Source organism: Acinonyx jubatus, chromosome B3 (assembly GCF_027475565.1).
Source record: "Acinonyx jubatus isolate Ajub_Pintada_27869175 chromosome B3, VMU_Ajub_asm_v1.0, whole genome shotgun sequence".
NCBI classification, from domain to species: domain Eukaryota; kingdom Metazoa; phylum Chordata; class Mammalia; order Carnivora; family Felidae; genus Acinonyx; species Acinonyx jubatus.
The window spans coordinates 1,956,158-1,982,511 of NC_069386.1; the positions used below are offsets into that span (position 1 = coordinate 1,956,158).

At 62.7% G+C, this 26,354-nt stretch overlaps 1 protein-coding gene across 8 annotated transcripts in view; it reads left to right on the forward strand.

The window, feature by feature from the left end:
- The window catches only part of CEMIP (cell migration inducing hyaluronidase 1), a 126,715-nt gene that overhangs the window by 86,043 nt on the left and 14,318 nt on the right, over positions 1 to 26,354 (forward strand). For all 8 annotated transcript variants that reach the window (XM_027068252.2, XM_053223461.1, XM_053223460.1 and 5 more), the window contains 14 exons: positions 1,019 to 1,089; positions 1,866 to 1,961; positions 2,354 to 2,475; positions 4,250 to 4,382; positions 5,109 to 5,300; positions 11,126 to 11,301; positions 12,940 to 13,149; positions 20,116 to 20,321; positions 20,907 to 20,976; positions 21,755 to 21,883; positions 23,995 to 24,080; positions 25,004 to 25,135; positions 26,057 to 26,092; positions 26,174 to 26,329. In XM_027068252.2, coding sequence (XP_026924053.1) covers positions 1,019 to 1,089; positions 1,866 to 1,961; positions 2,354 to 2,475; positions 4,250 to 4,382; positions 5,109 to 5,300; positions 11,126 to 11,301; positions 12,940 to 13,149; positions 20,116 to 20,321; positions 20,907 to 20,976; positions 21,755 to 21,883; positions 23,995 to 24,080; positions 25,004 to 25,135; positions 26,057 to 26,092; positions 26,174 to 26,329 — 1,815 coding nt within the window. The remainder of the gene's footprint in view (positions 1 to 1,018; positions 1,090 to 1,865; positions 1,962 to 2,353; positions 2,476 to 4,249; positions 4,383 to 5,108; positions 5,301 to 11,125; positions 11,302 to 12,939; positions 13,150 to 20,115; positions 20,322 to 20,906; positions 20,977 to 21,754; positions 21,884 to 23,994; positions 24,081 to 25,003; positions 25,136 to 26,056; positions 26,093 to 26,173; positions 26,330 to 26,354) is intronic.

Consider the following 26,354-nt stretch of genomic DNA (forward strand, 5'->3'; position numbering starts at 1 on the left):
GGCCCGAGGCTCTGGGCCTGACGACGTGTGCTGAGCTCTCGCGGGAAAGCAGGCGTGGAAAGGGAAGTGGCAGGGACGCGTGAGCAAGAGGCTGGGCCGAGCTGCAGGTGAGGGTGAGGACAAGCAGATTCCCCACGAGAGACTGCAGGTGCAGAGGCCAGGGGTGGGGGGAGCGCACAGGCGGCGGAAGAGGGTTAGGGCGGGAGGGGACAGAGGGGGGGCTGAGGAGGTGGGCAGGGGACGAGCTTTCGCGCTGTGCCAAGGAGTGTGGATTTCACCTGAAGGGCAACGGGGAGCCACTGAAGGGTCCCGAGCAAGAGAGTGACCCAGTCAAATCCCCGGCGTGAATGAAGGCTCCCTGTCCGAAATGAAAGCTCAAAACAAAAAGAACAAAAGCTCTCGAGTGCCGTAATCTATCGGCACCTCAGGCTGTAGCAGGCATCGGGGCGGGAGGGAGACAGAAATGGGTAAGAAAACCTTCCTGCCTTACAGCACGCTTCGGGGGAGGAAATCTCTTCCTCCTCCGTCCCCCATGGGGAGCGAGACGCGTCTCCTCCTTCCCCGAAGCCAGTGCGGCTCCCGGGGCAGCCGGGGCACAGGCCCTCCGGGGTCTCCCTCGTGCTGACCTCCTGGGCAGCCTGGAAAGAACCTTTCTCCCTTGGAACCTGTGTCCTTGTTTTCCTAAAGGAACCAGAGCGCTTGCTTCAGGACCTAACTGAGCCTGGCAGGTGGCATGTGGGTCCGCGGCCTTGTTTGTTTGTGATTCATACCTGGGCTCCTGCCAGAGCGGGGTTGACGACGCTCGGGGCGAGCCAACAGCGGGCGAGCCAGGTGGCGAGGAAGCCCAGCGCTGGCAGAGAAAGGCCCCTGTTCTCCGGAGCCGGGAAGCCCCGCCAGGGGGCCGATCGCCCCCGAACGGCGGGGAGGGCTGCCCGCTGGTGGCATTCTGTCTGGGCTGTGCCTCCGCTACAGGTTGAGACGTGCGAAGAACTTGACTTTTGCTTGTTGGTTTTTGCAGACACCCTTGGAGTTTCCTAACTGTGAAAGGAAATCCCTCTTCTTCCGTCGAAGACCACATTGAATATCACGGTAATAAATAGTTGGCAAGAGGCTGCATCCCCGCCGGCGTCCCTCTGAACACGGGGCCCTTTCCGAACCCCCCTCTTCCCTCCGAGCATCGCGGAGCCCCCTTCAACACCCTTCGTTCCGAACATGTCACGCCAAAAGCCGATCACAGAGATAATATTTAACGTATTTGCAAAGAGGTGGTCGCTGACTTAATTCGAAACGAGTGACTAGGACAGGCGGGAGCTGGGACAATCCAGCAGAGATAGTCTTTGGAGCTAAAAAGAGTGTATGGATGGGCCTTTACCACCCAGGGGGGCCTCCTCTGCCCGGAGAAGTCTGCAGAAGGCACTGTTCTAATCTTAGACGGGAATTCACGTGAGAAATTACGCGCCTCCGAAATATAGATTTGCCGGAACACCGGAATCAAGCTTTTATTTGTTTTAATGCTTATTTACTTGTGAGCGAGAGCTCACGCGCAAAACAGGCTCGGCGCTGGCAGCAGAGAGCCTAACGCGGGGCTCGAGCTCACGAACCGCGAGGTCATCCCCCAGAGATGAAAACCCTGGGTCGACTGAGCCACCCAGGCGCCCCTCCAAAAGTTGACTCTTAAAACAGAATCACGAGAAGGGACAGTAGACGTAATCCGCCGTCTGCTTCCCAAGTAGAAACATTGGCCTGAAACTTTTTTTTTTTTTTTTTTTAAAGAAATAGCTCAGGATCCGTGGGCGTAGGGGGCTTTCTCTGCCTCCGAATCACAGCACTCAGAATCCGGGGGGGGGGTCTGGTCTCTCCTGCAGGGCACCGCGGCTCCGCTGCTGCCCGGGTGTTCAAAGTGTTCCAGACGGAGCACGGTGAGCATTTCAACGTTTCTTCATCCAGCGAGTGGGTTCAAGGTGAGGACTTTGGGGCCCCCAGGACAAAACCCAACAGTGGCCGGGACTTCCTTTCTTGGCAAAGCAAGTGTGCTTCTCTTGCGGCCGCAAGGCCACCGGATGGCCGTAAATTAAATTTGCAATGGACGGAAAGCTGTCCCTAATGAATCGGTCCAGTGCGGCCGCTAGCCCAGAGGGACGCCCTCCCTCTTGAATTCTCTCTGTGCCAAGCAGCAGCACTGGACGGGAGATAGCCGGGGCAGGACAGGGGTGCAGAGAGCTCCCCTCGGTGCCCCCAGTAGTGGGCTGATGGCAGATCCCGTCTTCGTCCTCGGGGCACCTGGGGCCATGCCGAGCGGGACGTGCCCTCGCCGGCCCTTCCTGCCCGACCCTGCCCTTTGCTTTCTGTCTAGACGTGGAATGGACGGGGTGGTTCGACCACGACAAAGTGCCGCAGACTAAAGGTGGGGAGAAAATTTCAGACCTCCGGGCGGCTCACCCGGGAAAAATCTGCAACCGCCCCATCGATATACAGGTACTGAGCTCTCTTCTAGTCTCCCCTTCCCTTGCCTCCTCCTAAGCCTGCACCCGTAGCCGTGGCTGAGAGCACCCGGCGTGGGGCTGGGGCCTCTCCTTCAGTCTTCCCGCAGAGTTGACCTCCTCTGGGCCCTGGGGTGCACAGGATCCAGTGGGATTTGGGGTGCAGGCTGAACCCAGCCCGGGTGGAGAGCACACCCACCGCCCTGTGCTCCACTGAGCTGAATACAAACCCGCGATGGGAGAATGGACAGCATTTGCTCGGCAGTTTCCCTTGGAGTTCCTCCACCCCGAGGGGACCCTGAGCTGCTCCTTCCCCACGGCGGGTGCCCGTCAAGTGACGTAGGGCCCCCGTTTCCTCCCAGGCAACAATGCAGATGATCACTGTTCCCCCGCGCGATCATTCTGTCGATTTAATGCAACAATATGTGAAGTGCCCGTAGATTTTATTATTTCACAATTATTTTATTTCGTTATCGTGATAATACTGTTAATTATTTTACAATCGCTAATTATCGGCCTTAGCTTTTTGCAAGGAGCAGGCAAGTCTGCGACTCCTGCTTCTGTGGGGGAGCTGGACGCCCCCCCACCCCGCCCCCCAAGATCATGGGTGTGAGCGCATCACTGGCAGGAAAGGGCGGAGTTAAATGACGCCTGAGCTCACTGCTACGTGGCTCTTTGAAGCCAAGGACGACAGATACCTGCTGTGTTCAAACTAGTGTTTCCTGAAAAGCCCCCCCCCACCCCCGCCACCCTATTATTAAGTAGGCTGACTACACTTCGCCTCCCCTGTTTCCCCAGCCCTGGTCCCTTTGGTCTCTGTGCCAAAGAGGACAACAGCTGTGGCCTTGCTCTAAATTGCCTGCCCCTGATGACGGCCACAGTCCTGATGCAGACACACCCGGGCTCCGGGACGAGCCCCAGCTGGCAGGGATCACGACCTCCTCTGAGCCCGCTCCCTGAACCCTCCACCTGGCCTTGAAGCCGCCCACCCGTCCGTGCCCATCCCCGAGACCCCACTGTGTGCCAAGCCCTGGGCCGGGAGGCGGGCAGAGCCCGGCTCCTTGCCCTCCCCGGAGCCCGGGGTCCGGCGGGAGGAGACGGACGCAGAGCAAGGCACGCAGGGCGGCTCGCCTGAGGGCAGCAGCGGGAGGTGGGGGGAAGCACGGGCTCGGTGTGGGTTCGAATTTCGGCTCTGCTTCGCGCTGGCTTGGCTCGCCCCGGGGAGGTCATACAGCCTCTCTGGGTGTCCGCCTTGGTACCCGTAAAGCCAGAGCCCTCCTGGCTTGCCCGGGAGGAGGAAGGAGGTCGTGCGCGCCAGATTTTCCCGGGCTCCCCCCCTTCCATGATGCGGAACCACGTGGGGCGCCAAGAGTTTGGACAGAGCCCGTCCTCCGGAGCGCACAGCTGCAGGGCTGGCATGCGGGTCATGAGGGGCTCCAGAAAAAGTGCTGTGTCACCGTGGAGAGGCCGTAACGGCTCAGCCAGCGGCCGGCAGGGCCGTCAGTGGTTTGGACCCCGAGGACCCGAGGACCCCGGGCGGGGCGCCCGTCCATCCTGCGAGTTTGCGCCGTTCTCCTTGTCACAAGACCGTTTTCTTGCGACCAAAGTGACACTTGGTCCCTGGAAGAAAAGTCTCGGGCCGCAGCAAACAGCATCTGCAGCAGGGGCACTCTGAGGCTTGGGGCAATACGTCTATAGCATGAATCATCATCCTCCTTCCATACGAAAAGAAAGATGATTTTGCCCTGTAATTTCCGTGCCGTTTCCAGGCCACTACGCTGGACGGCGCTAACCTCACCGCCGAGGTTGTCCACAAAAAGGGCCAGGATTACAGGTTTGCCTGCTACGACCGGGGCCGCCCCTGCCACGGCTACCGCGTGCGGTTCCTCTGCGGGAAGCCTGGTAAGCAGCTTGCCGGGGACGGGGGTGTGGCTGGGTCGGCCGCCTCTGCGCGTGGCGGTGACACGGGGCCACTGCCGAGCTCGCCGTGGGGAGCGCGTCTGTGACACGGGAGCCGGGGGACGGTCCTGGGAGCTGGCAGCAGCCGGCAGAGCCCCGCCCTGCCCGAATGCCTTTCAGGAAGGGGAAGGGCCTGGTCCAAGAAAGCCAGGGCTCGGGGGACAGAGCCGACCTCCCTGCGGCCCCCCCCCCCCGCAGAGGCGCGAGCTCGCGGCCTCTGGGTGCTCTTATTTTAAACCCGGATCCCGAGGTGCCTGTTAGGAGGGCCTGGAAATGGTCGGCCGGTCCGTGGAGGCCCTTGGCCCCGTCCAGAAGGCAGTCATTAGGGACGAGAGTTCTCCCGGGGGGTGGGGCGGAAGGCTTACGGCTACTGTAAATACTAGTTGAGGGGAACTATATTTGTGGTGCAGCTTGAGCAGAGTGGGTGTGGTGAGGGACCACATTTAACTCTCGCAAAGGAGCCAGTGGGAAATTCCCCTGGCAGGGCTAATGAACGGCTCTTTTCTGGTAAGGTTTTGTTGACTTCAAAAACCTGCACCGAGCCTGGCGATTTGGGTTTGGATAGGCAAACCTAGCATTTATTTAGGGAGGGGAAGGGGGGAGGCGGGCGGTCAAAGGTTCGCCAAGGACCGAGGGCCGTTTCTCAGTCCCTCCCGTTTGGGGTTCCAGTGAGACCCAGACTCGCCGTCACCATTGACACCAACGTGAACAGCACCATCCTGAACCTGGAGGACGATGTGCGGTCGTGGAAACCCGGAGACACGCTGGTCGTCGCCAGCACCGATTACTCCATGTACCAGGCAGAAGAGTTCCAGGTGCTCCCCTGCAGAGCCTGTGCCTCCAACCAGGTCAAGGTGGCAGGTAAGACCCTCACTAGCCCCTCCCTGGGCCGAGCGGACCTATTAGGCTTAAAGTTGTCGGAAAGCAGGGGAAATGTGTATCAGTTAGCCACTGCCATGATAATGCTGCGTAACAAAACAGACCCGAACCTCTGTGGCAAGTGCTTATCTCTTACTCCCGCGTCTCAGCTTGTCGAGGGTTCAGCTTCCCTGGACCGAGCGTGGCTCCAGGGGGCCAGCGGGGTTCAGGTCGGCTCTCACCTGACTGAGAGTCACCCGCAACTCTCACTCTTCCCAGGACATTGTCTTTCCGTTGGGGAGGGAACAGAAACACAAGGGGACTCAGGGCCTAGGCTCAGGACTGGCATGTTCTCACAGCCACATTCCACCAGACAAAGCAAGTGACATAGTCAAGCTCAACACGGAAGGGCGGGTCGGCCTGCGTCTCCCGCCAAGGATGAGGGAAGGCAGTGAATATTTGTTAGGCCATGATGCGACCTACCGCAGTTTTAAATCCTTTCCGTCTATAGCTTCTGGGTCTTCCTTACTCTTCTCCTAAATGTAGATTTAGTGGTGCTGCAATTTATATCACGTGAGGTTCCTGGAGTCTCAGACTGTTGGGGTTAAAGGTATAGTCCAGGTCAATCGTTATTAGTGGAGAGAGTTCCGCATCCATCCGCGAGGGTGCTTTGGTCACAAGCAACGGAATCCAACTCGACTGTCGCAAGCAAAAAAGGAATTTTCCGGGAGGCCGTTGAGCTTAGACAAGCAAGGGAGGAGCTGGAGAGCCCAGGTGCACAAGGACGAGGGGCAGGGGCCGCTTCGGGGGTCTGGGTAGGGGGGGCGAGCGGGAAGCGTCCTCGGGCATCGCTGTCCGAAAGCGCCTTGCACGGTCCCTGGACATGATGCTCAGGTCACCTTCCGGGGAGAGAGCAGACGGGCTGGGGGCTTGTGTGCCGCCCCCCCCCCCCGGTGGTGCACCCTCACCGGCGCCCCTCTGGGACTACTGAATGGAGAGCGGCTCCCTCCCTGAAGGAAAGGCCCCCCTGAGCGTTAGGCCCTGGTCTTTGCCGGGCGACTCCTGTGTCCCCAGGGCCAGTACACGTGCACGGGTCCCCTGGGACGTCAGGTGTCCTCCTGGACTGTCGGTGAGAGTGGCACTGAGACGGTTTGAGCTGATGTCAACTGCTCAGTGTGCGGTGACGTGTGGCTCCGGGGTGGCACTTGTGGTTCTGAGAAGGTGAAAAGCCCGTGACGCCCGTGCCTGCACGGAGGTCGACGGAGGAGCGCCCGGCAGAGACCAGCCCACGTCTGCACCCCTGTGTCTCACACCCCAAGGCTCGGGGGCAGAGGTCCCGATGGGGGAGCTGTGAGCGCCGAGAGGCCCAGAGAGCCGAGGGCCACGCGGTGTCAGGGCACGCGGGCCTCGCCCGATGGTTCGGCTTGGGCACGGGTGCTGGAGAGCGGCCCTGCTGGGCAGCGTTTGGCCAACAGGCCCGGCTGCTTCCTGAAGCTTCTTAGGACTGGACAGAGTGGGATGGGGCTGCCCTGGGCCCCGAGCACCCAGGGAGGACAGGAGAAGAGGCTGGAGCCCCTGGGGACCCTCCTCACTCCGGTGGCGTAGCACGGCCTTGCCTGTATTTCCGCCAGGCCCCCACCCCTCCCCCCCTTCCCAGCCCCCACCCCCTTACCGTTATTAGGCTCCCGGTGAACCAACCGTGCACTTGGCTCAGGAGCATTGGGCACTTACCTGAGGACAGCGCCCCCTGGTGGGCAGCATCAGAAAAGCCCCAGGTAGTTGGGGGCAGGGGGCGTGTCCGTCCGTCTGTCTGTCTTGTGGAGGCCCACGTTTCTCCCGTTCAGCCCCAAGCCTGTTCTCTGCCTCCCCATCCCCCACTGGCATGAAGCAAAGGCCCACCCGCCGTCTTTTCCAAAACCGTGTCCCCAACAGTGACGTCTCAGGGGCCCCCCAGGGCTGGTTGCAGGGAGGGACACAGCCTTCCTGGGCCCTCTGTCCTTGCTGCCCCCAGATTCCAGGAAACAGGCTTCCGTGCACACGAAGGGCTTTCTGACAGGAAACAGATGGGCATAACAGAGTCACGAAACTGTGACTCATCTGCAAACGCTGTTTCAGTCCTGCTGTCCGCCGCGTGGATGCCCACACCTCCTGACAGGGCGGCTGGAAACCTGAGACCTTCTCCACCTCCGTTCCCACACCCCGGCTTTTCCTTGCACACCCTCCCCACCCCGCGCGTGCACCTCTAAACGGTACCGCTGTCGGCTGGTGTCGCCCCCTCTTGTGTCCCGTGATTGCCGAGCACGCGACGAGAGCCATCTTGTTCACTCCTCGCGGTGACCCCACAGGGTGGCGGCCACCATCTCTCCAGGACAGAGGAGGACGCTCAGGTTCAGGGAACTCAAATGGCCGGCCTCCTGCTTTCCATCGCAGGCACCAGCCACACGAAGCTCTTCACATCTCATTAAAATTAAAGTGGAAAATTGTACCGCTCCGTCACCCCAGCCAGACCCCGCCTGTCCGGTAGCCGCGGGCGGCCGGTGGCTGGCGTACTGGATGCGCACGACGGAGCATGTCCGTCACCTCGGGGGGCTCTAGCGGGGCGAGCTGGTGTCTGTGCGGGCGGCCGGAGCCGGGACTCAAACCCCGAGCTCTCTGGCTCCAAAGGCTCCCTGTTCTACTCCGTCCCCCTCCTTGGAGGCCCCCGTCCCCAGGGCCTCCACTCGATGACTGGCCCGTAGGAGGGACCTGGGGACTCCGTGGCTTAGATTCCTCCAGCCCGAGCCCCTCCCCCAGACGCACCGGGCCCTGCTGGGTCTGAGCCTCAAGTGCACCTGCCCGTCTCTCCCACTGGAAGGGCCTCGATGCCTTTCCTCTCTGGACCCCCGAGTGTCCAGGTGGGAGCCCAGCCTGCAGAGAGAGCTCGGGCTGTGGAGCCAGGGCACCTGCAGAGCCCCCCACCGCTTTCCCCAGCCCCCCCCCCCCACCCCTCACCTGTGCCCGTGGCCCTCCTGGGTTATTTGGGACAATCTGGCTCAGCCATATCTGCTTTCTCTGGTTGGCCCTCACACATCAGCGGTGGGAGGAGCAAAGGAGGAGTGAGGCTGGGTGGGAGGGTCTGCAGACAGGACGGAGGTGGGGGGGTGGTGGGAAAGCAGGGCCTGGGAGTGGCCTGTGAACACGGCAGCAGGACAGATAAACTGGCTGTGCGGTTCTGTAAAGGCCCTGATGGGTTCCACAAAGGTCCTGACGGGTCCTGTAAAGGTCCTGATGGGTCCTGTAAAGGTCTTGTAAAGGTCCTGATGGGCTCTGTAAAGGTCCTGACAGGTTCCACAAAGGTCCTGATGGATTTTTTAAAGGTCCTGACAGGTCCTGTAAAGGGCCCACGGTGCAGAAGGGGCAGCCGAAGTGAAGCGTTCCTGCCCTGTGCCCCCCTGGCCCCCGCTGCAGGTGTTGAAAGACACAGTCCCTCCACATCCCTCGAGGCTGTTCCCTCACCCTGTGTCCCCCCCCCGCCCCCCACCGTGGAACAAACAAAAATGCCCCACCTGGAGGTGAGGCAGTGGCGGGAGTCCCAGACTCCAGTCTTCCCTGAGGATGACGCGGGCCACAGCCACACGTGCCACTTGGGCCACACCAGCCCCTGCCACGTGCCAGGCACTGTGTTGAGCTCATTCCATGGATTAACTCACTTAACAAGCACGGTTACCTTTGAGACGCGTGCGGTTCGTATCTTCTGGAAGGAGGGCCCGAGGTCCCGGGAGCGAAAGTGCTGTGCTCGGGGACTCACAGCTATCACCTGAGTCCCCATCTGACACGGGCAGCCTGGCTGCATCACCACCAGCCGCGTTGGAGAGGAGGGCGGATCCCTGGGGAGGCCCTCTGAGCCCCCAGCAGAGCGGACGCCCCTGGTCACACACGGGTTCCACTGGTCCCCGCCCGTAGTTGAGGGGGACACTGGGCCCCCAAGCGCACACGCTGTGAGGGGTGGCTGGGCGTCCACGGATGTGTGTCTTCAGGGGGCGGCCTGGCGTCCTGGCCCGGCCGGCATGGCGGGAACCCCGGGGAGCGATGGTGGGAGGGCTGGGCAGGGAAGGAGCCGTCGGGGCGGGATCGGGAAGCACAGAGTCCCTGTGACTGGCTGGCAGGACCCAGCCTGCACGCTCCCTTCGACCTCTCCCGTCACGCGTTCCGCCCCGGGAAGCGAGTGCCACGCCGTGCCTCCCGGGACCCGGCCGTCGGGCGGGCACTCGTGTGGGCAGGTTCCTGGGCGCCTCTGAGCCGCCTCCAGTGCCCCGGCTGGCCAGCCTTCCTTCTGTCCTCCGGGGACAGGCCGAGGTGTGGCCTCGCTTGGTGGAGGGGGCCCGTGAAGCTTCCGCGGGGGCTGCTGGCGAAGCCGCCTACGGGGGTGGCCGCTGGTAAAGAAAAGAAGGTCCGCGTCCAGCGTGCTCAGAGACACGAGCCAGACAGACCAGGGGCCTTGTCATCAATTCTGGTAGCGACCGCTGGCCTTCGGGCGATTAAAGCTGGCGGGCACGTGAGGGCCCTTCCTCGCTGGCCGGGAGCAGCTTCCTGCCCAGCGTCCCCGGCGGGTCACCCAGAACCCCGCGCAAAGCTCTTTGCAGAGGAGACTCTTCCCTGCCACCTGCCCGGAAGGCCCCGCCCCCGGCATGCTTGTGAAGGTCACGGGGCCGACCAGCAGGAGACCGGACCAGCCAGGGACGAAGGAGAGGCTTCCAGTCAGCACAGAGCCCAAAACGGGGCTCGACCCCACGAACTGTGAGGTCACGACCCGAGCCGAAGTCGGATCCATCACAGCCCCAGCCTTTGCGCGCGGGGGTCAGCCGTGTCGTGGGCTGATATGTGTGCCCGTCGCTCGAGCCGGGGCCGCAGGGACGGCGTGTGCCCTGCGGTGCGGGCCGGGAATCCCCACGAGAGGTTGTGCTCTGTAACCGTGTCCTCGAATGGAGGAGACACTTGCTGGCCGGGTCAGCCGTCCCAGTGACGAGCCATGTTTAGAGGCAGGCCAAGATGTCTTTATTCCACGGAAGAATCTGGGACTGGGTGGGGGCAGATTTGGGGCTAGAAGACAGTTCCAAGGTTCTGGGGTCCTGTCGCCCCGCACCTTCCTGGGGTGCACCTGCCCCACCCCTGGGGGAGCAGGAGGAAGAGGAGGCTGGAGGGGAGTAAGTGGGTCGGATTGGACCAGTGGAATGGTGCTGGGAGCTGGCACCCTCGCCCAGGGATTCACGGCGGCATGAGGGGACCGACCTTAGCTACAGGGGCATCTGAGTGGTGCAGAAAGGTCTTTTGATAGTATTTTTAAGGATAGGAGGCCTGGATGAGTTTGGAGACAGAACCTAAGGCACCCACACGAGGCAAGAGAAGAAGTTACTGGAATCCAGGCCCCTGAGACTGTGGGAGGGGTGGGGCTGGGGTCGGCATACAGAAGAGCGAGTACGTGTCCTTCCTTCCTTCCTTCCTTCCTTCCTTCCTTCCTTCCTTCCGGGCCGGCTAGGACACACCCACATTCCAGGGCTGGGGGTGGAGCCAGAGTGGGGGGGGGGGCTGGTATGACAGCTGCCCTCAGGGGGGCTGGGACACGTGGGTCTCCCGGGGAGCACATGGGGAGCTACAACCGACAGACCCCAGGAGGGACCGATGCCGGGAGACGAATGCCATCTCTGCATGGCCTTTGTTCTTCCATAGAATGGGACCGGGTTGGGGGACCACGGGGACCTCTGAGCACACGGGGCCCAGTGATACACCAGTGGCAGCCGTGGGGTCTGAAGCACAGGCCTCTGATCCCCCACCCCCCCTCTCCACCCTAGGGAAGCCCCTGTACCTGCACATCGGGGAGGAGATCGACGGTGTGGACATGCGGGCGGAGGTTGGGCTCCTGAGCCGGAACATCGTGGTGATGGGGGAGATGGAGGACCGGTGTTACCCCTACAGCAACCACATCTGCAGCTTCTTTGACTTCGATACCTTTGGGGGCCACATTAAGGTAAGGGTCCTCGCAGCCGGGAGGATTCGCACGATGCCAGCCTGGCCGGAACCCTGGCCGGGCAGGGCCGGGGAGCAGAAGGCAGGACCAGGGGGGGAGAGACCAGAGCCGTGCTGTCCCAGCCGTCAACACTCGGCCACAAGACAGATGAGTCCTCCCCCCAGTCACACGGCACACCGCGCTCCCTGCCTTCACAGCTTCCGACCTTCAGCCACTGTGCTCGTTCTCTTTCTTTGGTGTCCCCCCCACCCCAAGGGCTCCCTGGAAGAACGGGCATTTGACTCACACAGCCCCACTTACCCCAGATCCATGCAAGTTCAGATCAAACAGCAAGAAGGTGGGGGGTGGAGTTCAGGGTCTGGCGCGAAGCTTGCCCACGAGCATTCCAGGCAGAGACGGAGATCCCGGCTGCTGAGTCCTCCCCCGGCAATAAGTCGAAACGGCTGTTGGTTCTCGGAGCTCGTGCTTGCCTAGCGTTGAGCCCAAAGAGGACGTTCGTCGGCATCCCTGTGTAAGGTGCCCTTACCCGGCACCTTGGGTACCGTTGGACGCCCAGAAGCTCCGTGTGTGGCCGCTGCTTTCAGTGACTTAGGGTCAAAGCTGGTAGAACATGGCTGACTTAGAGCTTCACGAAGCGATGATCGCGTGTCATCAGGATAAGGTTTTTGAGTGACCCCACTGTGCGCCAGAGGGAAGCTTCCAGACCTCACCACCGGAGTCCCACCGGCTCCAACGTGGCAGCGTCATGCTGTGAAGCCACGTGTTCCCCCAGGGGCTCCCAGCGTCCCCGGGCCCTGCTCGTTCAACGCGAGGTCACGGTAAACCTCCAGAAGCAGATGCACCTATGCCCCCGTCGGGTTCTGGGGAGGAAGGGGGCAGGGGTTGCGGGAACGTCCTCAGCCGAGAACTGTTTCCAGCTCCCTGCCACGTGGCCCGAACCAGACCTCGGAGGCATTGCCAACAGAGCCCTCCAGGGCGGCCCTACCAGAGCCGCATTGCGGGTGACGCCTGCCTTGGGGACAATGGTTGGCGAGTCCTGAAGGTCACCCTACTCTAGTGGCAGAGGGCTGAGCCCCACTGTCGACAGGAGGCGTTCCTGGAGCGTGCTTTTGTGGACGTGCACAGTGTAGCCAGCCCGTGGGGCACCCCGAGCCCCGCACACGCTCCCGGAGTCACGGGCTGATGGGGACTTGGGCTCAGCGTCCCCTTCCTCTCATCTGGAGACCGTGGGCCAGGCCACAGGCTCCTTCTGCCCCATGGCCCGCCCTACCCCGGATTCCCATCCTCCTGGGGGGGGAGGACTCATGCCAGCCTCCCCTCCCCCCCGGTTATCTCAGGGATCCCCCTTCCTCGCGACCCTCAGGGACCTAGGAGTCGGGGCGGGGATGGAAGCATTCTCACCCAGTCCATCCATGGGTCCCCGCCCCGGGGAAGTTCACTGCCTGGTAACATCCCTGTGTTCCTCGCGGAGCCTCGACCCCCCGGGGGATGAGAAGGGCCATTTGCAGATCGGATCTTTGATTTGCTTCGTGGCCGAGGCAGGGGTTGGCCCGGCCCTTTGCGTGTCCGGGACGTGGCAGCAGTGAGGAGCCGGGGGCGCCTCCCAGACCGTTCCGACCCTCGGCTCCCCTCTTCCAGTTCGCGCTGGGCTTTAAGGCGGCCCACCTGGAGGGCGTAGAGCTGAAGCACATGGGGCAGCAGCTGGTGGGGCAGTACCCCATTCACTTCCACCTGGCGGGCGACGTGGACGGACGGGGAGGCTATGACCCACCCACCTACGTCCGGGAGCTCTCCATCCACCACACGTTCTCGCGCTGCGTCACCGTGCACGGCTCCAACGGCCTGCTGGTAAGTACCTCCTTCCTGGGGAAGAGGAGGGTCCATCCCCTCCCCGCTCTCGAGTCCCCTTCCTCCGGGCCATCGGCACTGGAGGGACGTCCGGATCTGGTCGTTTCTCCTGGGGCCCCTGGGGATTGAACCATCCTTGGCTCAGAGTTGAGCATGGTGCCAGTTGAGAGCAGGTCTCCAGCCAAAAAGGAAAGAGGGAACAGGGCTGTGCCTTTGCCAAAGGGCGCCGGGCTGCAGGGGCGGCGAGTTGGCAGTGGTCGCGGGGAATCCCGGCCCCTCGGTGCCGCGTTAGAGCGGTGGGCCATTCGAGGACCTTTCCGCGGCACGACGGGTCTGCCAGGGCCGGCAAGGGGGTCATGCCAAGACTCCACACTGTGGCCTCTGCCCCCCATGCTTGTGGCGGCTGCAACAGACCTTTCCCCTGTGGCACCGGGTGTCCTTCAGTGTGAGCTCCACCGGGAGGCACGGCTTTGTGAGCAGAGTGTGCATCAGGCTTGTCCCGATTTGCACAGCCGATTTTTACTCTAAGTTGTTCTTCTTTAAATGAACTACACTTGGGGGGCACCCGGGGAGGGGCTCGGCTCAGTCAGAATCGGACTCTTCATTTTGTTCAAGTCACGTTCTAACGGTTTGTGGGATCGAGCCCCCAGTCAGGCTCTGTGCTGAGTGTGGAGCCTGCTTGGGATTCTCTCTCCCTCTGCCTCTCTCTCTGTGCTTCTCAAAGAAAGAAAGAAAGAAAGAAAGAAAGAAAGAGAGAGAGAGAGAAAGAAAGAAAGAAAGAAAAGAAAGAAAAGATAAAGAACCCAACTTATATCCTCTAGAAATTCTAAGACCTGGACGTTACAAGCTGGCATTCTGTAAGCTGAATCCAGATTGTGTTTTGTTTGGCTTAAATAGTGTTTAAAGAAACATTGGGATTAGTTTCCATCATTTAAAAATTAAGAGGTTTCACATAGAAATCTGGATTCTTGGCTTCTCTTGAAAAGTGGTCTTGGGGGGCGCCTGCGTGGCTGGGTCGGTTAAGCGTCCGACGTCGGCTCGGGTCGTGGTCTCGCGGTTCGTGGGTTCGAGCCCTGCGTCGGGCTCTGTGCTGATGGCTCAGAGCCTGGAGCCTGCTTCGGATTCTGTGTCTTCCTCCCTCTCTCTCTCTTTCTCTCTGCCCCTCCCCTGCATGCTTTTGTTTCTCTCTCCAAAAATAAAACGTTCAAAAATTTTTAGTTTCAAAAAGCAGTTGCATTTGAAGAGAGAAAAAAAAGAAAAGAAAAGTGGTCTGGGTAGGCAGGTGGGACCCACACTCCAGCACGGCACAAGGGCCTGGGGCAGGGCCACAGCGAAGCCGGGCCTGCATCCGAGGGCTCCCCTGAGTCCCCCACTCCCTAGCACATTACAGCAAACGCCCCAGGCCGGTGCCACTCGACCCATGGCCCGTTGGCCCCCAAAGCCCCCCGAGTTTGCAGCCCTGCTCGAAGCCCGACGTGATGGACCTCCGCACCGGGCAGGGGAGGAGTGAGGCCGTCAGCGTGCTGCTGGTGAAGCCGCTGCCAGTCTGAAGCCGCTGCCAGTCTGCTCGGTGCGCTCCTATGTTCTGAGTGGTGCCTGCTGCCTCAAGTGCTCGGATTTGAAAACCCGCTGAGAAACGGGGGGACGGCATGGGCCACGGGGCCTGGTCTGGAAGCCTCGGGTTCTAGGGCTTGGTCCCCAGGGTATGAGCCGTGGCACCCCGTTCCCTCCTCAGCCGGGTGGGGAAGTCGCAGCAAACACAGGCACGGGTGCCACAGGGGACCCCCCGGCCGGGGCTCCCGTGGAAGCTGACCGGGGGCCGGGGCTGATCCTCCCCGGCGGGAGGGGAGGGGTTGTGCTGAACGTGAACTTTTTTCCGGCTCAAGGAAGAGGGAAGGGGGGCGTCTTCTGGCTGAAGCAGAAAGACAGTAGGGTTCACAAGGGGAAACCGTCAGGGAGGCAGCACGAGGCACCCGACAAGCTTGGGCTCTGGGTTTTCATCGGCTCCTGCCACTCGCGAGTCGTGCGGCCTGGGCCAGTCACCGTACCTCTCCGTGCCTCTGTTTCCTCCTCTGGAAAGCGGGGAGGCGGGCAGGACCCCTCCCACGCGGTGGTTGTAAGGAGGGAGCCAAGGGCGCGGGGCGCGGGGCACACACTCGGCCCCGGAGCGGCGTCTGGTCCGTGCCGTCCGCCCGCGCGGTTTGCCGACCGGACCCCACGCGGGCAGTCGGAGACGGTCCCTCGCGGGTGGTGACTGAGCTCAGAAGCTGTGGGAACCGGGACGGCGCAGAATTAGTTAAGGAGGGTAACAGGCCCGAGTGTGAGGCCCTTTGCTTGATTGGAGCATTTGTTCTGAAGTTTCGTCCTTAAACTCAGCGTAAATTCACCCCTGCTTCCCGTTCCTGGAGAGAAAGGTACTAAGATTCCCAGAGGCCCTGTAACTACAGATCTGGGCTGAGTGGAAGCTGTTCTCAAGCTCGGGGCAGTCACACGCACACGTGTAGCGTGGACATTTCACACGCACACGCGGAGTGTGGACATTTCACACATACACACGCACACGCCATGTAGCGTGGACGTGCGGCTGTGCAGGGCCTGACAAACACCTCTCGTGGTTTCTCAGTTAGAAAATAAGAACGAAGGGGGCGCCTGGTGGCTCAGTTAAACGTCGGACTCTCGCTTTTGGCTCAGGTCACGATCTCACGGTTCATGAGTTCAGGCTCTGTGCTGACAGCACGGGGCCTGCTTGGGACTCTCTCTCTCTCCCTTTCTCTCTCCCTCCCTCTCTGCCCCTCCCCTGCTCGCTATCTCTCCCTCTCTCTCAAAAAATACATAAACACAAACAATTTTTTTAAAAAGACGACAAGAATGAGAGGATGTGGCCGTCTTGGTCACGGTAGGCTTCCGAGAGCCCGGAGCCCGGGTCTCGGCCGAAACAGGCAGTGGTGGGGGATGCAGGGCCAGCAGCGGTGAGGGGGGCGGAGGCCTCGGCAGGCAGCCGCGGGGCGAGCGGCCGAGCAGGGATGCAGGCGGGGAGCTGCCCCCGCGGCAGAGAAGGCTTTCTGGAGCCAGAGCCGCAGACAGCCCCTCGGAGGCAGGAGACCCTGCGGTCCTGCCCCACGGCCGTCCTTCCGTCTGCCCCCCGGGGACGCCGGCCACCAGACTGGGAGGCAGCACCCGTCAGCTCCCCGGGGGCCATCCGGAGCCACAGACCCGTGTGGCCCTTCCACAGTGAAACCGAATCGCCGTGGCTCAAACCCGGACGAAGCGCAGGCCTCTGACTCCCTGAGCCCTTCCCGTTCCTCCCCCCGAGGGGAGCTGGGGTTTGGGAGCCGCACCGCGTGGTCGTCGGAAGGGGGCCGGACCCTCTTCGTCGGCATTTTACGTTCGCTCGCTTCGTCTCGGCGTGAGCGGTTTACCGTGTGGGCGAGGCCGGTGCTTAGGGGAAGGCTGTCCTGCAAGGTGTACGCACGTGGGGTATCTGGGGGCCTGCGGGGGGGCTCCCACCGCGTCCTCGTGTGTGTTTCTGAGCTCCGGGACAGGACACGGGGGACCCCCCACCTTTGCTTCGTGGAAACAATGAATGTCTTCTAGTAGTTTTGAGGAAGGTAGAAAAGACGTCCATATGGATACTGTTCGTCCCCCCCCCGCCCCCGACTCCCCTGTTTTTGGGGCGAAGAGTGGGGGTGGGGAAGAAAACGTGTCCTTCCCCGCTTCCCCACCTCGTCCCCTGCTCGCAATGTGTCGGCATTGGTGTAAACGCCTCCAGGAGCAGCCGGGACGCCCCCGGCTTGGGTCTGCTGGCCGTGCCCCGTGCCGCCCCCCCAAGCCCTCCAGCCTTAGGGACACGCCATCCCGTGTCCTTCTGCCGATGGCCGGGGCACCCCTGGACGCCCCTGGCACGAGCCCCCTGCCCTGTGTCCCCACCTCAGCTCTGGGACTCACGGGCGAGCGTGCATGTCTCCTGGTTTCCCCTCTCCCAGGTTTCTCGAGTTCATAGTCTCAGTCGCTTCTTGAACTTGGCTGCGCCTGAGCCCACGTGAGGAACCCCTGCTTGCTTCCCCCACGAGTTTCCTGGCCGGGGCTTCTGCTGACGGGTCGGGGACGAGGGAGGGCCACCCCACCCACCGGTCAGCGCAGGAAGCAACCGGAAGCGGGCCACGGCCGCTGTCCTTGCCTCCCGCTCCGGGCCTCGGTCCTTTCCTGGTGAGGCGGACGGAGGGCGACGGGGCTCTGCCTCCTTCCCGGCTTCGTGTTCCGACGTGTTCCGAGCCGGGCACAGCAAATCTGTGGCGGAAACTTGTGCCTTCCACTCCCCACCCAGCACCTGCTTCCCCCGTCCCGTGCTGTCGCCTGGACCACCCACGCCACCCTCACCGCCTTCCCCTGCCACCCCGATAAGGAGAAAGAAATGCGACACGGGATGAGGGGGGTTTTTTCTGCTTGGGGTGCTGACAGCTGATTAGCACACAGGTTATAGGATCAGGCAGATGGAGAATCGGGTCTCAGTTCTGTCCCTGAAGGGAAAGTGGCTTTGGGCAACTCTCTGCCTCAGTGTCATTGGGTGAGAGGGAATGATGTTGTCATAAGAATTAAGTGAGATACTGTCTGTAAGATATCGGACACCCAAAAAATAGTCCTTGTTCCTCCTTTCAATGGGGACTTTTCTCTCCGTGGCGCACCTCAAGGGGCTTGGAGGGACTTTTCCCTGGAGCACTGGTCAGAATTAGAATGTCCCCGGTCCACCATTCACTTCCTTCAGAGAAGGGCCACGCAAGGTGTGATCAGACGGTGGGGCAGGCAGGGGCTTACGATTTTGGAAGAGCCTCGGGTGGGAGGCAGGAGGCCTGGATCCAAGCGGGGCTCCAGCCCGAGGTTCATGAGCCCCTGGGAGGCGCCCCACCTCCACCCCTTCCCTGGGCATCCTTGCCCTCCTTGCCAAGTTGAGGCCCGGAACTTGCTCTGAGATGCCTCCCAGCTCCTTGCCTCTTCCTCCCGTCCTTGTCTTTCCAGGCTATTTATAACACGCTTTCAGAGCTCACTGGGAGGAGAGGAAGCAGTCCCACTGGATGACTTTGGTGTTTACAAAATGGTCATTGAGGGACCGAATAGGATTCAAGATCACGCCCTTGCCAGTGGCCAGAGTTTAGGGACAGACGCTTGAGGGAACAGAGCTCGCCTGGAACGGGGCGGATCCTCCCCTTTGGGGTGAATGGACACAATTAGAAAACTGGGGTTCCAGCCCTGACCTTGAACACGTGGGTCTTGTGACCTTGGGCAAATCACTTGACTTCCCAGAGCCTCACTTTCCCTACCTCTAAAAACACAACAAAGCGAAGAATCGAAAACAACGATCACAGAAATCGTGCGAGGTTTCAGCAAGATTAAAAGGACACAAAGGGTCCCCGTTCCGGATGCTTCCAGAGCGTGGTTGCCTAAAAATGGGAATAGGCAGCTTTGTCAATGACTTGGGAGGGAGTTGGGGTATTTAGCCTCAATTTGTGCATCCCAGTCAGGCCAGTTTTGTCACACACACACACACACACACACACACACACACACACACACACACCAGTGCAATATTGGCAATGAGCCTGGAGACATTTTAAAAAAATTTTGTTAATGTTTATTTATTTTTGAGAGAGAGAGACAGAGCAGGAGCCGGGGAGGGGCAGAGAGAGAGGGAGACACAGAATCCGAAGCAGGCTCCAGGCTCCGAGCTGTCAGCACAGAGCCCGACACGGGGCTCGAACCCACAGACTGAGAGATTGTGACCCGAGCCGAAGTCGGAGTCTCAACCGACTGGGCCGCCCAGGCGCCCCTGTTGTCACTCTGAGGAGGTACTGTCGGCATCGGGGGCAGAAGCCAGGGTTGCCGCTAAACATCTGACCAAGTACGGGCCGGCCCCTCGAATGGTGCCCAGTACTGCGGGGGGAGCTGTGTCTGGACGGTGTATCGATGTTCCGGGCCGGGCCTGGCCTGGCGGTAGGTACTTAACAGGTGTGAGTGGAACGGTCCTAGGGAGGCAGGGGCGTCCTCGTCGGGTGACGCCACTGGCCGGTCAGGCCCCAGGGTGGGGGTGAGGACGGCAGGTCTCGGTTAAGATGAACGAGGTGCTTCTCGCCGTCCTGGGGGTCCCACCGTGGACAGGCTGCCTCGTGAGGTGGTGAGCATCCCGTCTCTGGGGCATTCGAGGGGGAGCACAGAGCCCGTCTGCCAGAGATGCTTGTGAGCGACTGGCGCTGGGCAGGGAGCTGGGGCTCAGGCCGACCTGAGGATCTCTTGGTTCCGAGACTGATATGTTAGCGGGGTTCAGGCCCAGAAGGGGCCTCCGAGATGACAGAGCTGGAATGGCTCGTCTGTGGCGGGCAAGGGGACCGGGGGCCGGGGGCCCGTGTGACAGATGCCCTGGGACTATCCCGGCTCTCTCGGGGCCTGAGAACGGCCTTCCCGCTCCTCCTCCCCCCTGCGCCCCTCGCCCCCCGCTGACTCCGGGATTCCGAGATGGGTTGTGACGAGCTGGGGTTTGCACACTTTTCTGGTTCTTGGCCCTCGAGTCTGCAGATGTCGCGGGCTGTGCCTCCTGAGCTGTGAGGCTGGCTCGGGCCCCCGGGTGAGGGCGCGGCCTGGCCTGGCTCTCGTGCTGCCTCCCGGGGACGCTCCCCCTACCTCGCCTGCCGTCCTTGTGGGCCGGGGGCCTGCCGCGTTCTCACCAGGGTGGGCTCATGTGACCTGTCCCTGCCTCCTCCTGGACGCCCTTCTGACGCCCTGTCCCCTCCCGCCCCGCGGAGCCTTGGCCGCAGCACCTCCAGCGGGAAGGGGCTTCGGGGTCACCGTCGTCCCTCCCCCTCCCCACGCCTCCCCTGCTCCTCGCGGGACCGGCCGTATGGCTGACGGCGTCTCACGTGTGCCTGATGAGCAGCTGGACGCTGGGCGACGTGTCCCCTCCTGTCTTGGCCCCTGCAGGTCAAGGACGTGGTGGGCTATAACTCCCTGGGCCACTGCTTCTTCACGGAGGACGGGCCGGAGGAACGCAACACCTTTGACCACTGTCTGGGCCTCCTGGTCAAGTCTGGGACCCTCCTCCCCTCCGACCGGGACAGCAAGATGTGCAGGATGATCACGGAAGACTCGTACCCGGGCTACGTCCCCAAGCCCCGGCAGGACTGCAAGTGAGTGGCCTCGTCTCCAGGCCACACGCACCCCCTCCCGCCCCGCCCCAGGCGGCCTCTGACCTCTGCACCCTGGGGCTTCTGGGAAGCTTGCACCTGCCAGCCCTCCACCACCTGGTGCCTTCAGCCTCGCGGCCAGAGGGCGCAGGGGGTGCAGAGGGCGCGGGGGTCAGCAGGTGCAGAGGGCAGGGCGTGCTGCACCTCCCCAGCTCGCCTCACTCCATCAGAGAACCTCCGTTCTCGTCCTCTGCCTTCTGCCGACGTCACACGGCGCTCCCGTGAGGGCGTGTGGCCGTGGGCACCGGCGGACGGGGGTTCCCGTGTGATCCGCCCGCCGGTGCGGGGTCTCCCCCTTAGTAACGGCCCCTCTCCCGGGCACTTGTGACCTCTGATCTGCCTCCGCCCCACGGGGCCATGGCCCCCTGGAAATTCTGAGCGCGTGAGGCGCTTAGATGTACCGCACTCGAACGAGAAAACCGAGTCTCATCGCAAATTAAGGGTTCCTCGAGTGTCTGACGAGGGGCGCAGGAGCTGGCCGCCCATCACGTGACCCCATGCGATCTCTGTTCCCCCCCCCCCCAACAGCGCAGTGTCCACCTTCTGGATGGCCAACCCCAACAACAACCTCATCAACTGTGCGGCCGCGGGCTCCGAGGTGAGCGCAAGGGGTCCCGGGCCGGGCAGAAGGGAAGGAGGGGGGCTGGGAGGTGGCGGCGGCCGGGGATGAGCCCGGAGTGTGGATTCGGGGCCCCAGCTCAGGCTCCGCTGGGGCGGAGACGTAAAAACCAGACTGGCGGCGGACGGACTTGCTTTAAACGGATGGCTCCGTCGCTGCGTCATATCGGCGATCAAAGCGCTTTATCGAAATGACTCCTCGTGGGATCCAATGGGTGCAGCCTGGGCGGTGCCTGGCACACCAGCGCTCCAAGCCGAAGTAGTTTAATTCTCGCGTCAGCCCTCCGAGGCCGGTGCCACCACCCTCCATGTGGCGGGTGGGGAAGCCGAGGCAGGGAGCGCTGCCGTGCCAGGGGCGTGCGTGGGATCCAAACACAGCACTCCGTCTACACGGCCATTCCTCCCTGCGGCTCGCCGTCGGGGGGACCCTGAGCGGGCCAGGTGCCGTCTCTGGGCCTCGGCTTCCCCAGCTGCCAGATGAGAGGGGCCAAGCACATCACGGGACGTTCCCCACGGGGACTCTGCAATCCAGCCGCTTGGAGCCCACGGCCGATCGAGCGGGACCCTGTGAAGGGTTGGCACAGCCCGGGTGGGCCCCACGAAACGCATCTGCCAGAGTTTGGACCGTCTCCCGGAGATGTGTTTGGGGGAGGGCGGCGGGGGGCCCGTGGGGGGCTGGCACCAGCCACGCAGCCCCGACCAGGGGTGTGCTGGGCTGATTTCGGCGGCTCCCCCCGCCCCGTGCCCTCCTCCCACAGGAAACCGGATTCTGGTTCATTTTTCACCACGTTCCGACGGGCCCATCAGTGGGAACGTACTCGCCAGGTTACTCCGAGCACATCCCGCTGGGAAGGTTCCACAATAACCGAGCACACTCCAACTACCGCGTAAGTCCTTCCAGACCGCGCGCCCCCCGCCTCCCGCCGGCCCCCCTCCCCTGGCCCGCACATCGCCAGGGCCGGACGGCCACTGGGCTCCAGCCGGGCACCAGCCGCCTTCCTGGCGTGGGTCTGGAAGGAAACAAAGCGGCCTTCTTAGTGAGAATGTCCCGTGGCCGCTCCTGCCACACGACGGACGCGGCCCCCCGTCAGAGCCGGGAGGAGAAGCGGGATGCGCCTTCGCGCAGGCTGACGGCAGGGGGGACACCCGAGCACGGGCCCGCCGCCCCCCTGGTGGCCGGGCGGGGTGCCGGCTGTGACAGGCTGGCCTGGCCTGGGCGCCGGACGCAGTCAGGACGCGCTCCTGAAGGAACGGAGACGTGGCACGGGCCCCTCTCCTCCGTCCCCTTGGCTTTTGCTCTGGTCCTTCCGCACAGAGCCAGGGGGTGCGGGGGGCGGGGGGGAAACCAGACGCTGCCGAGTTAGGCGCAAGGAAGGGGCCGGGGCCCCGAGGGTGTGGAGGACGCCCACCCAGGACGGCACGGAGACTAGAGCCGTGGGACACGCAGCTGGGGAGCCAGGCTGGGACCGGGGAGCCGCCCTGGGGACACAGGTGGTGCTGGGGGCGCTGGCACGGTGCGTGGACAGAGCCCCGTGTCCGGATCTTCTGTCCAGTCCCTCATAGTGCAGATGAGGAAACTGAGGCCCCTGGGGGGGCAGGGAACGGACACGGTAGGGTTTAAAAAAGAAGGTCAACCGGGGAGAAGACTGTGAGAAGAGAAACTTCTCACACTTGGCTTGTGCTTACACGGGCGGTGGGGCCAGAGAGGGGCCCGCAGGGGTGCGGGGGGGCACGGGCAGAGGGCACACCCCAGGGAGCTGAGAAGGAAGAGTTGCCGGTCATCGGTGTCCCCCTGACAGAGCGGGCGTTTCTGAGGCTGTGGTGGGCCACGCAGGAGCGGCCAGGGGTGCCGTGTGGGCAGCCGAGAGGACACAGCACGTGGGGGCCATTTGTTAGGACCTCGTCCTCCAGAAGCCGTCCCCTGAGCTGGGCGGTGGGCCTGGAGAGGTCAGAGCAGGGAGGTCTGTGAGGGACAGTGGTTTCCTACAAGGAAGTAGCAAGGACTCAGGGGCACAGGAGGAAGGGCGGGCCTTGGGGAAGGTGGCAGGGTGAGGTACCCGCCCCCAGTGAGCCCTGACTTTGTGCTCAGCGGGCGAGGGTCCCCGGGCACAGTGCCCTGTCCAGTGAGCCCTGACTTTGTGCCCAGCAGGCAAGGGTCCCCAGGCACAGTGCCCCCTCCAGTAAGCACTGACCCTGCACCCAGCGGGCGAGGCTCCCCAGTCTTGGTGCCCCCCGAGTGCGGCCTGACCCCATAACCAGTGGGCGAGGGCCCCCAGTCTCGGTGCCCCTCCAGTGAGCCCTGACCCTGTGCCCAGTGAGCGAGGGTCCTGGTATGGGGCATCCCCCGGGGCCAGCACCGAGCCTCCCGCCATATTCTCTGAAATCAGTGTTCGTAGCCCGGCTTGTGGAGGCCACAGCTGAGGCTTGCAGGGTGAAGGTCACGGCCCATGAGCGAGCAGCAGGGATCCAGCCCCTCATGTTCTACTCACGGCACCACTGCCTCACTGTCAGTCCCTTGAAGAATGTTCTAGCCAGAGTGGCCTCAGCTACTCAAGAAGGGAACCTGGGAACCTGCCTTTGGGCTTTCCTGGGAGGCCGAGAGTCCAGTGGGAGGAACCAAGACCCCTGCCCCAGGGGAGGGGTCTCAAGTGCAGAGTTTCCTTTAAATCACCAGACACATTTCCCGTAGCCCCTGACGTTGGGCCTGGGCTTGTAACCGCCCAAAGGTGACTTCTGGTCACGGACTTAGCTCCGTGGCCCTGGACAAGACACTTAGCCCCCAGACCTCTTGGTTCCTTCGTGAACACCTCAGATTCGCCCTGAGCAGAGCACAAGCATGGGCTCCTGCCCTCCCTCGCTGCAGACCCCTTGCCTCCACTAATGTGTCCTGAGAGCAGAGCCGGCGTTACTGGAAGGTTTAAGAGTGTGCGTGGCGTGACGAGGTGCCTGCCACCTGCCGTGGCCGTGGATGCGTCCCTGACCGTCTCCTCCCCCGCAGGCTGGCATGATCATTGACAACGGGGTCAAAACTACGGAGGCCTCTGCCAAGGACAAGCGGCCCTTCCTGTCCATCATCTCTGCCAGGTAGACGACCCGTGGGGACGCACACTCTCCCTGCTGACCTCTTGACCCAGCCCCGTCCTCTCCACTCATTCGTTCGTTCGTCCGTTCGTTCGCTCACTCAGTCATCAGTGTCTGGTGAGCACTTTCTACGTCCTGGACCGTGAGCTAGCTGCTGGGGGTCCGATGCTGAAAGCCCGAGCGGGGCAAAGACTGAATTAGGGTTTATGCTACAGCAGCCGAAGGGAAACAGAAATTTCTAGAGGTTCCCGGATCCCTCAGCAAAGCCAGTACCCGCACGGTCAGTAGGACTGGGTTGGGCCGAGGTCTAAAGGGACGTGCGGGTTGTGCCCACAAAGCAATCCAGAACAATCCAGAGCTCGGCAATCCAGAACAATCCAGAGCTCAGCCGAAGGCCAGCGGCTGCTTTCCACGGGTGCCATCGACACCTCAAGGGTATTAGAAACACCAGCGCCCTTTAGAGACCGAGGCGTCGGTCTGCGTCGGAAGTGGGTGGCGCTAGGGTCCGTGATAATGCCGACGGGTGGCTTTTGCTGGTCCGGACACACTGAGCAGCTGGGCTCCGTGCCCCGTTTTGTAGCCAACGAGCTAGATTCCGGAAGAGGCTTTAGGTCAAGGGCCCCCCAGGTTACCAGGCGGCCGGGCAGCTCACTCTCCTTCCAGGGGCCATGCCGCACGCTGGGGTGGGTCCCGGCCAGTTCGCGCTGTGCCTTGACCCCCCCCCCCCGCCGGGCGGGGTGGGGTGGGGGCTCCTCGGTGCCCACGGACAAGAGCAGTGGCCTGTCTGTAGCCCGCGTGGGGCTGGGGCCCTGGAGGAAGGACTCCTTGCTTCTGTGTGTGCGGAGAGAAGCTCTCGGCCCAGAAGGGGGTCGGCTGAGGCGTCCCCCTGACACGGCCACCTGTGCCCTCCCCGTGGCGTGCTCCAGGTACAGCCCTCACCAGGATGCCGACCCGCTGAAGCCCCGGGAGCCGGCCATCATCAAACACTTCACGGCCTACAAGAACCAGGACCACGGGGCCTGGCTGCGCGGCGGGGACGTGTGGCTGGACAGCTGCCGGTGAGGACCGGGCATGGGGTCCTGACATGAGGACGGGGTGGGGGGTGCCTCCCCCGCATGGGGGAGGGGAGAGCGGGGCAGGGAGGAAATAGGCACACAGACATCGGCTTTCTGGTCAGTCCCCAGCCAGGCAGAGGCAGCGACCCCACCCCCACCCCCGAGCCCCCTGAAAACAGCACATGCCGGGTGCTGGGGGTTGTACCTGCCACGGGGTGAGGCTCTCTCGGGCCACGGAGCCAGTCGTCGGAAGGAGGGAAGGAAGAGAAGGCCAGCATGTCCTGGGCACCTGCTGCGTGCAGAATCCTCGTTTGCCTTCCTTCCTCACTGTGCTTCTCAAAGATGCAAATTATCTCCATTTTTAGAGATGGTCAACTGAGGCTGAGCTCAGTGACTTTTCCGGGAGGTCACACAACTAGGAAGCGGTTGGACCGGGGCTTGAAATTTCAACTCCTGGGACGCCAAAGCAGGGCCACAGCACAATTGTGACACTGGGTCCCGCCCTTCCCGGGCCCCCGGGGCCGGCGCCTGCCTGCCTTCCCGGGAGACGTGGCGCCAGCTGTCCCTCTGTCCTTCCCGCTGTGGCTGAAATGGGAGTGGGCGTGGCTAAGGGGAGTGCAACCCGCCCGCACGTGCCCCGCCGTCACCCGGGGCCGGCCCCGAGAGTGGGGAGGTCCTTCACGACCCCCTGATCCAACCTCCCACGAGCCCTGGAGTCCGCAGCATGGGGGCAATGCTGGAGGCCACTGTCTGCGAGCAGACGTCGAGCGGGAGGCGAGCTTGCCGTGCGGGGTGGGAGAGTCTGCAGCCCCTTCCCCACACAGTATCCACATGTGACGCCAGGGACAGGGAAGTGCCCCGCCCTCCGCCACGTCCCTGGCCGTGGCGCGAGGGCAGGCTCTGACCGTCCGCTCTCGTCCCCAGGTTCGCTGATAATGGCATCGGCCTGACCCTGGCCAGGTAAGAGCAGCTGTCCTCGTGCCGAGCCCTGTGTGGGAAGCCGGCTGCGGACGGCTCATTCCAGACGCCTCCTCCCCACAGCGGCGGGACCTTCCCGTATGATGATGGCTCCAAGCAGGAGATCAAGAACAGCCTGTTCGTCGGCGAGAGTGGCAACGTGGGGACGGAGATGATGGACAACAGGATCTGGGGCCCCGGTGGCCTGGACCACAGCGGGAGGACCCTCCCTATAGGCCAGTAGGTTTGCAGCCACGGAGGCTTC